Raw genomic sequence first — 12,910 nt, forward strand, 5'->3', positions numbered from 1 at the left:
TACTAGGCTTGTAATTGTTAACAGAACCTGAAATGCTTTTCTTTTTGCCAATCTGGCTCCAATTTGCGTCTATGCTCCAAACGTGAGACTTGCTGCAGTGATGGACCTGATAAATGAGAATGCATTTTATAAACAGTAAGTGACCAGCTCAAACTTGTGTTTCCAATGTGCATGAATTAACAAATCTGAAGTATTTTGGAATGGGTAACGTTGAAGATCAGCAGCAAAATACTAATCCATCAATTTTAAACTGTTACTAATAGCTGGAAATGATTGCCATGGAAAATCCTGCAGATCTGAAGAAACAGCTGTACGTAGAGTTTGAAGGCGAGCAAGGTGTGGATGAAGGAGGTGTTTCCAAAGAGTTTTTTCAGCTTGTTGTGGAAGAAATCTTCAATCCTGACATTGGTATGGATTTCTATTTTTGTAGTGTTCCAATTTTGGCATGCTGGCAATACTGTTTAAAGAATTGCTATATGGATCTGGTGGCTAATGATGGTGTAACACTGAGTCATATAGACCGAAAAAGTCCCATATTGAATTTTTCTGTTCTGAGTTGGCCAATTTTGAGCTGATGGCACAGAGCAGCACAGTTAGCCTCTGTTTGCAGAAAAAAAAAAATCAGCCATAGTACTCCTGTTTCTTGTTTAGTGACTGCTGATGTAAATATCTACATTTGGGCATCAGATGAGGAAATAATTGTGCTGCTTCCGGAATGACCTTCATGGATGAATGTCACTTCAATCTTCATTCATCATGTATAAACAATTTCTTGTACTGTGACCAGTGCTCATGAGCTTTAACCCAATATCATTAATGCCTTTGGGAGAGAAAATCAAACTTGGAGGGATTAGAGAATACAGCATTTTTTCTCGAGCAACAATCTCAGCTCACTGCACTTGCAAGCAAGGTGCTAAAGAACACTTTCTGGCAGCGGCTTTTTCTGCTAACCTATTGCAAGCACATTATAGCTTGCAAGAGTGAATTAATTGTCAACAGATAATCAAGTCAAATGGCAGACTTTAAATATGGTCATAGTATGTTGGCAAACCAATTAAAGTACCAAAAATGCTTTGTGGTTTGCTGGCCATCTTTTTTCCCTTCCAGTAACAGGTAATTAGCTAAGTAAAATGTTTGTAAAGTAAACAATAAAGTGTTTGGATCCAACTGGACACCATGAGGAACTGAGATAAATGCAGAAAAAAAGTGCTGATGGTCAAGAAACTAAATTTGTAGATTCTTCTGAGAATGTCATCTACTGAAGGAGGCCAAAAGATGCCTGGGAAAAACGACCAAGTTAGCTTAAATATTATGACTTAGATTCCCTACAGTGTGGAAACAGGCCCTTCAGCCCAACAAGTCCACACCAACTCTCATAGCATCCCACCCAGACCCATCCTTCGATAACCCACTTAATCTACACATCCCTGAACACTGGGCAATTTAGCGTGGCCAATCCAGCTATCCTGCACATCTTTGGACAGTGGGAGGAAACCAGAGCACCTGGAGGAAACCCATGCAGACACGGGGAGAATGTGCATATTCCACACGGACAGTCGCCCGAGAGTGGAATCGAACCCAGGCCCCTGGTGCTGTGAGGCAGCAGTGCTAACCACTGTGCCACCGTGCCACCCCGCATGAAATAGGCTGTTTCATGCAACGTTTGTGGGAGAGAAAACTTTGATCTTAACTTTGAAATAGTTTTGAGTATCTGGGTGAAAGTAAGTGATTTAAAAATTGCCTGAATGTACATAACAATTTGGAGGGAATGTTTAAAATCCATGGGTGCGTTCTTAAGAGTAGAAGTGGATAATGTCCCACGAGGCTGTTGTGGCACTGAAACTGTTCACTGGGTATGCAGGATTTGAGCTGAAAAAAGCCTAAATTTGTGGATAGCAAGAACTGCAGATGAGGTGTCAGAGACAACGTAACGTGGAGCTGGAGGAACACAGCAGGCCAGGCAATATGTTAGGAGCAAGAAAATTACAAAACGTCAACTTTCCTGCTCCTCTGATGCTGCTTTGCCTGTTGTGTTCCTCCAGCTCCGCACTGTTGGCTATAGCCTAAATTTATAGATGAGATGGAAGTACGAAGTATGTACTTCATAGTGGAGACCAAAGGAGATCTGATAGGATGCTGATCTGTTGCAATAGGCAAATAAAAGTAACAAGTCAGAATGTTTCTTTAGCGAAACCAACAGCTTACTCATTTCTTATAATTTAATGTAAGAGCTAATCATAAACAGTAGAATATAATTATATAATAGGTGAACGAGTGATGGGAGAGCAGTGAATTTGGGAGTTCAAGTTCACATGACCTAAAATCAGCTACCTTTGCTTGATAATTTGATAAGTTAATTGAACATTGCTTCTGCATTTTAGCCATAAAATCTACAGATTTAGAAGTGAATCATGAAATAAATCACTACAAGAGTTGGTTATTCAGCCCTAAAGTGCTGGCACTTTACTGGAACTGCCTAATTCATTTCATTCCTGCCTCCTCCCATTTTCTTACATTGACCCCAATTTTTTTCCCCTTTGAATTCGGTAACTAGTTAAAGTTGAGGTAGGAAGGCAGAAAAAAGCCATTCAGGCATGTACTGCAGACTGAAGCAATTTATTTTTTTAAAATCATGTCATTTATGGTTCTTTTTGCAATCGCTTTTCAACTCTTTTGCCGCAGTGCTGGCCTGCAACCCTGGAAACAGTTCCTCCTTACTGCACTTGTCAAAACCATTCATGATTATGGGTGCTTCCAATGAGTTACCTATTGATCTATTCCCGAGAAGAAAACTTTAGCTTCTCCTCTCTGTAGGCATAACTGAAGTTGCTTTTCCCTGATACAATTCTAGTAAGTGTCTTTAAATTGATAAAACTATTAATCCCATGTTTCAGAATTTAACCATTACTGTCCAAAGTTTTAACCATGTGTTGCCCAAAATTGAGCACACTGGCATCAAGCTAGTGTTTTATAGAAGTTTCTTTGCTTTCCATTGATAAATCTAAGGATACCAAATGTGTTTGATCAGTCTTATCATCTTACCGTCTCACCTTCCAGAGCTCCCTCAACTCTTTCATGCAACCCTCTTAAAATTCCCCTAATTAGTTTATTTTGCCTGTTCTTATTCTTCATGCCAAAATTAATCTTCATACAATTTTAGTTTGATCTAGGACCAATCGCAGTTGATTGGTTACCCAGTTAACTTTGTCTTCCAGTAGAAGTTTCTCCAGGCAACTTCATTTTCTACTGGACCTTGCAGAAAAGCCACCACCTTACCATTCCATGGCTCATTAAACTTTTCGAACTGTAAAAGTTTTTTTGTGCTTTTTTTCTCCCCCCTTCTGCAGGAATGTTCACGTATGATGAATCTACAAAATTGTTCTGGTTCAACACTTCCTCATTTGAAACCGAGGGACAGTTTACTCTAATTGGCATAGTTCTTGGCCTGGCCATTTACAACAACTGTATACTGGATGTGCATTTTCCTATGGTCGTTTACAGAAAACTGTTGGGCAAAAAGGGAACCTTCCGAGACCTAGAAGATTCTCATCCGGTAAAGTACATTATTAAAATTTTTACAAATTATTTAAATAACAAACTCCACCTCTTTCACCAGTGCATTTTAAAGAGCATTCTTCTCAGCAGCATGACTAATTTTATTTTTTAAGTTTTTTGCATCTGATTCCCTTAATCTGCAGAGTTCTGAGAAGTGACAACTAAGTGGGCAAATTGATGTTAATGGGAAATGAAGCAAGTGATAAACTGCAAATCAAAAGAGAAACTTGTGCTCAGTCACGCATCTTCGAGTGCGGATTAAGCAATTTGAATAAAATAGTACAAGATCTTTTTTTGCATGATTCAAATTAGCAAGCCATTGATATAAGCAACTTCAACTGCCAAGTTGTGTACTTCATGAGCTGATTAATGATGTTGAGCATTGTGCTTTACCAAAAACAGTATTAATTCAATATATACATTACATTTGAATTCTATAAATGTTGCTTTAGGTTTTTAAGTAGGTCTATCAACAACTACCATGAAATAATATAACTAGTGAATAATTCCTTTCCCAGGTCCTGCATCAGAGTTTAAAACAACTTGTTGAGTATGATGGCAGCGTAGAGGATGACATGATGATTACTTTCCAGATATCTCAAACTGACTTGTTTGGAACTCCAATGATGTGTAACTTGAGGGAGAATGGAGATCAGATTCCAGTGACAAATGAAAACAGAAAGGTAATGTTAGGATAAATCTCAGTTTAAAATTAAATGCAGTAATGCTGTTATATTTGCTGCAGCATAAATGTGGCAGGAGAGCTCTGGATCTTGATGCAACATGATCTGAAATAAAGGTAGTTTAATTCCTTCTCCAAAAGGTTTAATAGCACTGATCTGGAGCAAGGTATTTCCCTCCCTTTCCTTATCTTTGTATGGTTGCTTTTTTTTTTGTTTGACTTCTGACATACTGCACCAACTCTCGAATACCCGTTCCCCATAACTCAACTCTGAACTGATGTATGATGGCTATGTGCCTGGATTTTCCTTTTTGAAAAGGAAAATTAAAATTTGGATGAATGAGGAAAATAATGAGTGAGAGCAGAAACAGGAGACATGCAGAGAAAGAATGGCCAAATAAAACCTGAAAAATGATTTGGGGAACGTGATAAGTATAGTGAGCAAAAGAAAGGTCAAGGACAATGTAAGACAAGTAATAAAATCAATGGAAACCAAGAACTTGAGAGTCCAAAATAAATGTGGCTCAGCTGAATGTTTCCCTAGTATTTGAGTAATGTCTTGGGAGTACAATGAATAAATGGTTATTTTTGACTTCCTTGTCCTCCATCAGCTGTACATGGAAATTTGTAACAATTCCAGAGTTGCTTATTCTTGGATAACCAAAGCTTTCCATTTAAGTTGAGAGAAGCTCAGTGAGCTGTTCTAGTTTTGCAACCCAGCATGGGTAACTCTGTGTAGCTTTCCAAATACAAACTCCTTCTCTTGAATTTGGGCATGATTCCAAAAATGCTCACCATGAACAGTCCCAAAAACTGGATATGAATTTCGTGCACAGGAGATAAGTGCTGAACTCACTGGAAAAATTATTAGCTGAAAAACTTCTGAGTTGCTTAGAGCCAGAGGATGAACCATCATTTATGATATTAGTAGAACTTGAATGTTGAATTTGTATTACTGGATATACCAACTGTTTCCAGGTATACGCTATATAGATCTAATGTGATGTTATTTTGTATCAAACAGGAATTTGTTGACCTTTATACAGATTATATTCTCAACAAATCAGTAGAAAAGCAATTTAGAGCCTTTAGAAGAGGTTTCCATATGGTAACCAATGAGTCACCACTAAAGTATTTATTCCGACCGGAGGAGATTGAGCTACTCGTCTGTGGAAGTCCGGTAAATCAGTATTAAAATCCTTACTGTGTCAACTTTCTGGATTAGACACCATGAACTTTTTATATTATTAAAGTTGATTATAAAGAGAGATCTCTCAAATTTAGAACCTAGATTTTCAAGCACTTGAAGAAACTACAGAGTATGATGGTGGATATGCCAAGGATTCCCGTATTGTAAGGTATAGTTTTACGTTTATTCTTAATTTTTTTTACGTTTGCCATTTTTTAAGCATAGCTAACATTGTGACTATTCTGTTCTTTGAATCAGTCCTCCAGTTTTTTGTTCTCCTGGCAAGTTTCTGGCCCTATATGTTTTAGTGCCACAGAACTTATTTTGCATCCTGCCCCAAAGGCTGCCACATTAGTATAAATCTCATAACTCAATTCAGGAATGAAGTCATTGCAGATGTTTCATTACAGGTTGCTGCCATTGGGAAATGAAGTGGTCTCCACTCTTAAGATATAAACAATGCTGCATGATCAACTGCCTTTATTCTGAGCCAGTCATTTTCAAACTTTTCAATGTGGGGCACCTGTCCAAATGTTGAGACACTCCCAGTGATTCCAGCTAAAGGCATATGATAGATAGTTGGTCACACTTAATAAAAAATGACATCAGAATGCCACAAGGTGTTAGTAATGACTAGCAAACTGTAGCAAAGAAAACCTAAACCAGAAAACTAAAACTGCAAATTGTAGCTGATTTGTGTTGCTTACCCTTTAAATTTGCAGAAACTGTAGCACTCCCTTAACCACTTCTTGAAGTTGCTCCATTTACTCATTAAGCTAGCCACAGAGTTCAGTATAGTAATTAACAACCTGAGTGGTTATTGCAAGAAGTCATCTCAGTCCCCAGGTCATCCTGGCAGGAATTTCTTAAAGTAGTATCCTAGACTTATCCACCTTCAACTGTTTTGTCATAAAATCAGAAATAAAGATGTTTACTAGTAAGTGCATAGTATTCAGTAGCTCCATAATTCCTTGGATAATGAAGTAATCCTTGCTGGTGTGCAGCAAGACATGGATAATATTCGGGCTACGGCTGGTAAATTGCAGATAACATTTGTGCTGTACAGGAACCAGGCAATGATCATCTTTACACAAGAAAGAGTCTAAGCAGAAGTTCAACAGCAAAGTTCGATTTCCACTATCAAAATGTGGGGTTTATGATTAGCTGAAACTGAAATAGGCCATCATATAAATATTGTGAAACTGGGAATTCTATGGCAGACAACTTGCCCCTTGACTCCCCAGAGCCCGTTTACCATCTACAAAGCACAAGTCAGGAATGCGATGGAATACTCTCCACTTGTCAGATGAGTGCATCTCTAACAATACAGAAGGCATTCAAACAGGCTGTTTGATGGGCATGCACTGCCTTAAATCCACTGCTGCACTGGCCACAGTAGCAGTGGTATTTGTCATTTATAAGATACGTTGCAGTAATTGCCAAAGCTGCTTTGATTATCCTCCAAATTTGTGATCTCTACCACCTCGAACAAGGGTATCATGTGTGTGGTGACATCACCACCAGCAAGTTGTTGACTAAGTCACCCATTGTCCTGGCTTGGAAGTATATCACTGTTCTTCCAATATTGGTGGGTTAAAATCTTAAACTCCCTCTCTGACTAGATTGAGAGATTTTACCAATGTCATTTGGACAGCAACAGTTCAAGCAGGTGGCTCAATACATTCTCAAGTAATTAGAGATTGACAACAAATGCTAGAGTATGTACTGTCATTCTTCTAAATTGTGTTTTGTTTCAGGAGGTTATAAAGAGCCAGCTTTTTCCCATCAAATTCCACTCTTCCGTAACATTATTTTTTTTCTGTACCTGATCTGAATTAGAATTGTCCGCCTCTAATTTTTATGCTCTTTTTCTTTCCACTCATTGATTTAATGAGATAAATGGTTAATTTTGTTGTTCACTAAGGTCCAAAATGTCCTTTTTTGTCTTCACTGTGCCATTATCAGCTTGAGCTTTCAGCAGCATCGTGGAGAAATAATGTAAAAACCTAAATGGAAAATAGGCTTGCTGTAAGATGCCCCGTTCCATCAGACTCCAATTCATGGTCATGTACATTCTTTCTCAGCATACAGTTAAACAGAAGTATCTTTATTCTTGTGCAGCAACAGAAATAACTGCCAATCAGTCGACAAATGTAGAAATCTCTCAAGATGGAAAGGAATTTGACCTTGCGATTTACTTCATAGCTTGGGACCTAAGTTTCAAAATCTTATGTTTGACGTAAATGTTTTTAGTCAGTTTATTTTGTTTTCCATCATTTGCAAACAAAAAAATCGCCATTGATTTAATTCTAAGTAACAGATTTGACAGTGCTGCCTTGAGAACCATCTCTAGTCTCTTTTTTTTCTCTTGGCCTAGAGGTAATTTTCAGAAGGAAAAAATTATCATAACATATATTTAAAAATTAGATGTAGAAAGTCCTGCCTAAGGTGTTGTACAACTAAATAAGTTTTATTATGAGTGATTGTTGAAATATGAGATTGAATTAAAATTGCGTGGTTCAGTAACGTAGATTGCATCATCTTTTCAACGTTAACCAGGAATAGGCAATAATGTTGCATCACTCCGTGTTGCGCGCTCAAATCAGTATTACAGAATATCACTGACACCACCTTGATGGAGTGAGCTTGGAACCTGACATAGTGGCAGAGCAAGGTACAGTCCAGTGTGGGAATTGGGCTTCCATGGCTAGGAACAGACGTGTAATTCTTCTACCATCATGAGTTATTGTATGTTGCCTCCCGACTGCAAGGGGGCATACAGAACATTTTCTGGTGGGATATTGTGATTCAGATCAGAATTGATGACTTGAGGAAGAGATGGAGGTCCTGCAGTCAAGCGGTAGGGATATGGGAAGTTAAAATCAGCACCTCTCGATTTTATGTCCAGTATTGAGCAGTAGAAATAGGATATGGTAAGTCAGGTGAGGGGTTTCAGACATGGCAAGGGAAGGGAAAGTTTTGAATTCCAAGGATATTGCTACCAATTCTGTGGCAGGTCAGACTTGCTCAAGATGAACGAATAGAGCTGGTCCACTATCCTTATGGGCAAGTTATTGACTGCTGTGGATGTAGATTTAATCTATTTTGGTAGAGAATTGGACACAAAGTTGTAATACTAAAAAGTAAAAACAAGGTTCATAGACCTGGGCAAGATGGTTATAAATAAAATAAAATTAGGGGATCACAGCAAATACAAAGAGACCCAAGATAACAAGGTGTAGAGCTGGATGAACACAGCAGGCCAACCAGCATCAGAGGAGCAGGAAGGCTGACGTTTTGGGCCTAGACCCTCCTTCAGGGCCTGCTTGGCCTGCTGTGTTCATCCAGCTCTACACCTTGTTATCTCAGATTCTCCAGCATCTGCAGTTCCTACTATCTCTGAAACAAAGAGACCCAAGTTGGGTTAAGCACGCAAGTATGTAAATGCATGAAATGCAGTTAATAATGGTGAGCTGCAGGTGTAAACAGTTACGTAGATATATGATGTAAAGTTAACTGAGGTTTTGCTCCAAAAAGAACTGGAGAGGATTGAATCTTTATGCTTGGGTAAAGGAAGTGTTACTCCAGAAAAATATTAGTGTGCTTAAAAAAAGTGAATGTCTTGATGGGCAAAAGGCTGAATCGCCCTATTTGGGTGCAGTAAACAAAAAGTAAAGAATCTGTTGCACTGTTTGAGATATTTTTATATGTCATCCAATAGTGGGGAAGAGAAAAAAGGTTAGATTTCCAAATAAGTTACTGAATTAAAGAACAAAAGTGATATTTTAACTCGTCTACTACTGAGTTGAACAGAGTAAGGGAGGAATCTCTGAATCCTAAACAGGAGAATTTTCTATATTGGTTAAAAAGCGGAGACTGGGAGATGTTTCTGCCCAAACCTTCAAAGGTGGCAGGCCAAGCTTTTTGAAAAAAAAGGAAAATCAGTTGAAAACATTTGGGATTTTGGGTTTTATAAATAGAGGGGGTACAAAAGTTATCTTGAACCTATGTAAAACATTTTGACCCCAGTTGAAGTGTCATTTGCAATTGTGTGCAGCATACGTAGGAAGGACTCGAAAGTCATGGCGAGGGTGCAGAGGTGATATACTGGAATAGTCCATGGGATAAGGGATTACAGTTCTGTGGACTGAGTCAAAAAATGTTTCTTTCTGGAGCAAAGAAGTCTCCCAGATTTAAAATATTTAATGTCATTTGGTTTAGGTTGTGAAAATGGGGAGAAACTCTTATACTGGTTGAAGGGATAACCTGAGAGTATAGGTTCATAACCATTTGCTTGAGAAATTAAGGCAACATGAGGTGAAACCTTTATTCAGCAAAGGGTTGGACGTACTTAGTGATGGTTACAGATTGCATACCACCATGGAAGGTGTATGATGTACTTGATGAAAGTTTGCAGTGATACAGAAAACAATTGGGGGTTGGTGCTGACTTTATTGGTCTTTGGGTTGGAGCAGACTTGAGTGATCTTTCATGATGTACTGTTCTATAATTCAATGAAAGTAGAAAACTGATTTCTATTATGTGATAATTTAGGGAGGGAGATAGTGAAGTGGCATATTTCACTGGTGAGAGAAATTTCACGCACAACAACTCAATCCAATAAAGCATCCATTTCTCAACAAGTGAATTAATTTTATGGATCCTATGTCTGAACTTTAAGAGCACAAAAGCAAGCTGCCATAATGACCCAACTCCCAGTTTAGTTTCCAAATAAGATCACCTTTGTTTTCAGAAATGGGTCAGTGCACTAAAGTGGTATTTTTTTTTAAGCTTGCTGTTTTAAAAAGAAATGAAATCGTACTGTCATTTTGTTGTCATAATTTTATACAAGATGCCCTCCTGCCATTCGCCCAGGTAATTGTAATAATGCTATGTGAAGATTTTAAGTAGGTTGTTTTTACATGCCTCATTGTTTCACAAATGGCAAGTTCCAAGATCCATTATTAAAAGCATTTAAGAAAAAAAAGTTATTGCTGGAGTTTGTGCGCACTTTAACCTTGGTAAAACATTAAATTATTTGTATTTTAATAAATCTAAAGAGATTAATCCACAAAGGAATTAACAAAACACATTTTATCAGGGAATTCTGGGAAATTGTCCATGCATTTACAGAGGAGCAGAAACGACTCTTCCTGCAGTTTACAACAGGCACAGATCGAGCACCAGTTGGTGGCCTTGGAAAACTCAAGATGATTATCGCAAAGAACGGACCAGATTCTGACAGGTAATGCATTTCTTCGCGAATTAGGTTTGCCCTATGAAGGGACGTAGGTATCTCTTCTCCATTAAAGAAACTTTTGGTTATATGGCACTCCAGCTCAAGCTTGGGACAAGTCAAGGAAGCAGCTGTCATGAACCAGCAAAGCTGGTAGAGAATTGAACCCGTGCTTGTTGGAATTATTCTTTTAACTCTAGCCAGCTATGCTGCTACCTGATATCATTCCAAAATGCATTTGTATTCCAAAAAAATCTCTTTGCTAAAGTTCACAGGTTCCAGCTTTGAACACCTGTGGGTAACACTTGCTATTGATAGCTGTTAGGATTCTAGCATTGTTCTGACAGTGTTAAAATTTGTTAGTTTAATGTAATTTTAAACATTTCCAGTGGGGCCCTGCAGAGGTGTGAAATAAATGCATTCAACTTGTCACCACACATTGAGTCTATATGTAAAATCTATACAAAGAAGGTTTCCTCCAAAGGTGACTATGTAAACTTGAGGTAACATTGAGCTAAAAAGAAACTGAACAAGATCTTCAATGTTTAATTGTCAAATTTTGCAGTATGGGAAAAATACATTCTACCTATCCTATTTGCATCGACTCTGAAAAACCATTTAGGCTTGCTCTATTCTTGAAACCTTTTTCAATCTTTATCTTCAAATAATTATCCAAATCAATTGTAAACCTAAAGATTTTGTTTTCATGGAATTTTTCTTGTACAACGCACTGCCACCAAAAGGATCCAGTTGTCTTTTTTGAGTCATAAATTTATATCCTCTTGTTGCTGAACCATTGACCTGTAACAGCCCTTTTACCTGATGTGCCTTATGAAAGCCCTTTAGAGTTTTGAATACCTCCATCAGAAAGCATTAGATTTGCACTCTGTTGATTCTGCAATTATGATCCATGGTGACTGCCTACAAGCAAATCTTTTTACCTCAAATATTTATACTTCAAACTTGGTCTTCAAATTTAACTCTACAAATTTATATGTACATATTGATTATTTACAATGAATAATTGTCATGACCTATGAGCATGGCTGTTTTCAGTTACTGCTATTACTGTATCTAATGTATCATGTTTCTTTTCTAGGTTGCCAACATCCCACACATGTTTTAACGTCCTCCTGCTTCCTGAGTATTGCAGCAAGGAAAAGCTCAATGACAGACTACTAAAGGCCATTACCTATGCCAAAGGATTTGGCATGCTGTAAAAGATATGAATGTAAAGCGTGTGATAAAGAGTAAAATTATGGGTGTCGGTACCCCTGTTTTTTTTTTTAAAGGCCATATGATAGTCATCTATAATAGTCACCCATATCTGTGCCTCTCCTCCAGGGGACACTGGGCTGGAACAGCAGATTTCAGCAACTTGTACGAACAATTTTTTTTTTGATTAGTGTGACTTTCATATCATTTGCTTGTATGTATAGTAAACTTTTTCTGAATATTTATTTTAAAGTTCAAGAAAAGAATTACTCAATCATATGTTCGTTACATTACTGAATTGAGCCTTTTTTGAATTTATGAAAGGAAATCAAATTCTCCCAAATAACATTCTAGGATCATCAATGTATTTTTAAAATATGTGCTATTATTTCCTTCTAGCCACTCGGTTCTGGATGCACTCTTTTTATTTCTTTCAATCCCCAGCCCCCGCATTGCTTTGGAAATTAATTTTTGAAGTGGTTTGGTGCAAGTGCTGCTGTTCTAGTCCCAGAGAGCAAATTTTTACTTACCTGTAGATCTAATAAAAATGGAAGGGGGAACCTGGAATGTTAACTGCGTTCTTGAGATCTTGCTTTAGTTACAGCACAACAATGCTTGGAAGGTTTTAGAGAAAAAAAATAAAAGAAAAACTTCACTGTTGGTAGTTCTCTCAAGTCTGGAAATATATTTTCTGTTCAAACTTTTCAACTACCGTGCTGCATCGCTAATCCACTGGGTTTGACTGTATTTTTAAAAATTCCGCTGCTTGTTTGATGTTTTCAGAGAACAAACACACATGCAATGCTCAACACGTTGCCAACGTTACTGCAAAATTAGTTGAAAAAGTTAAGTGGAATTAGTAGATGAAAATGTCCTTGCAAGAATTGGAGCTGAAGTTTTCATTTTTATTTTGACTCTTCCCAACAAATTTCCAGAATTTTCTGACGTTTTTTCCTCATCTGCTGTACCTACCTAAACAATTTACAGGAACGACACTGTGTTTAATCATATAGGTGTTGCATTAATTCGAATG

The 12,910-nt window shown here is 37.7% G+C and overlaps 1 protein-coding gene across 1 annotated transcript; it reads left to right on the forward strand.

Moving 5' to 3' along the window:
• The first annotated feature begins 263 nt into the window (after window positions 1–263).
• On the forward strand, window positions 264–12,537 carry LOC109913653 (ubiquitin-protein ligase E3A). The gene is made up of 7 exons (XM_020513193.2): window positions 264–408; window positions 3,348–3,553; window positions 4,074–4,238; window positions 5,262–5,417; window positions 5,522–5,595; window positions 10,528–10,671; window positions 11,762–12,537. Exons 1-7 carry the CDS (start codon window positions 270–272, stop codon window positions 11,880–11,882), a joined length of 1,005 nt encoding a protein of 334 aa, XP_020368782.2. The 5' UTR covers window positions 264–269; the 3' UTR covers window positions 11,883–12,537.
• The last annotated feature ends 373 nt before the right edge of the window (window positions 12,538–12,910 follow it).

Source organism: Rhincodon typus, chromosome 6 (assembly GCF_021869965.1).
Source record: "Rhincodon typus isolate 14 chromosome 6, sRhiTyp1.1, whole genome shotgun sequence".
Classification (NCBI taxonomy): domain Eukaryota; kingdom Metazoa; phylum Chordata; class Chondrichthyes; order Orectolobiformes; family Rhincodontidae; genus Rhincodon; species Rhincodon typus.

Coding starts and splice junctions, on each gene's coding strand:
- LOC109913653 (XM_020513193.2), top strand. CDS start 270: ATGATTGCCATGGAAAATCCTGCAGATCTGAAGAAACAGCTGTACGTA. Junction 4,239..5,261: donor TGACAAATGAAAACAGAAAG/GTAATGTTAGGA, acceptor TGTATCAAACAG/GAATTTGTTGACCTTTATAC. Junction 10,672..11,761: donor AACGGACCAGATTCTGACAG/GTAATGCATTTC, acceptor TTTCTTTTCTAG/GTTGCCAACATCCCACACAT.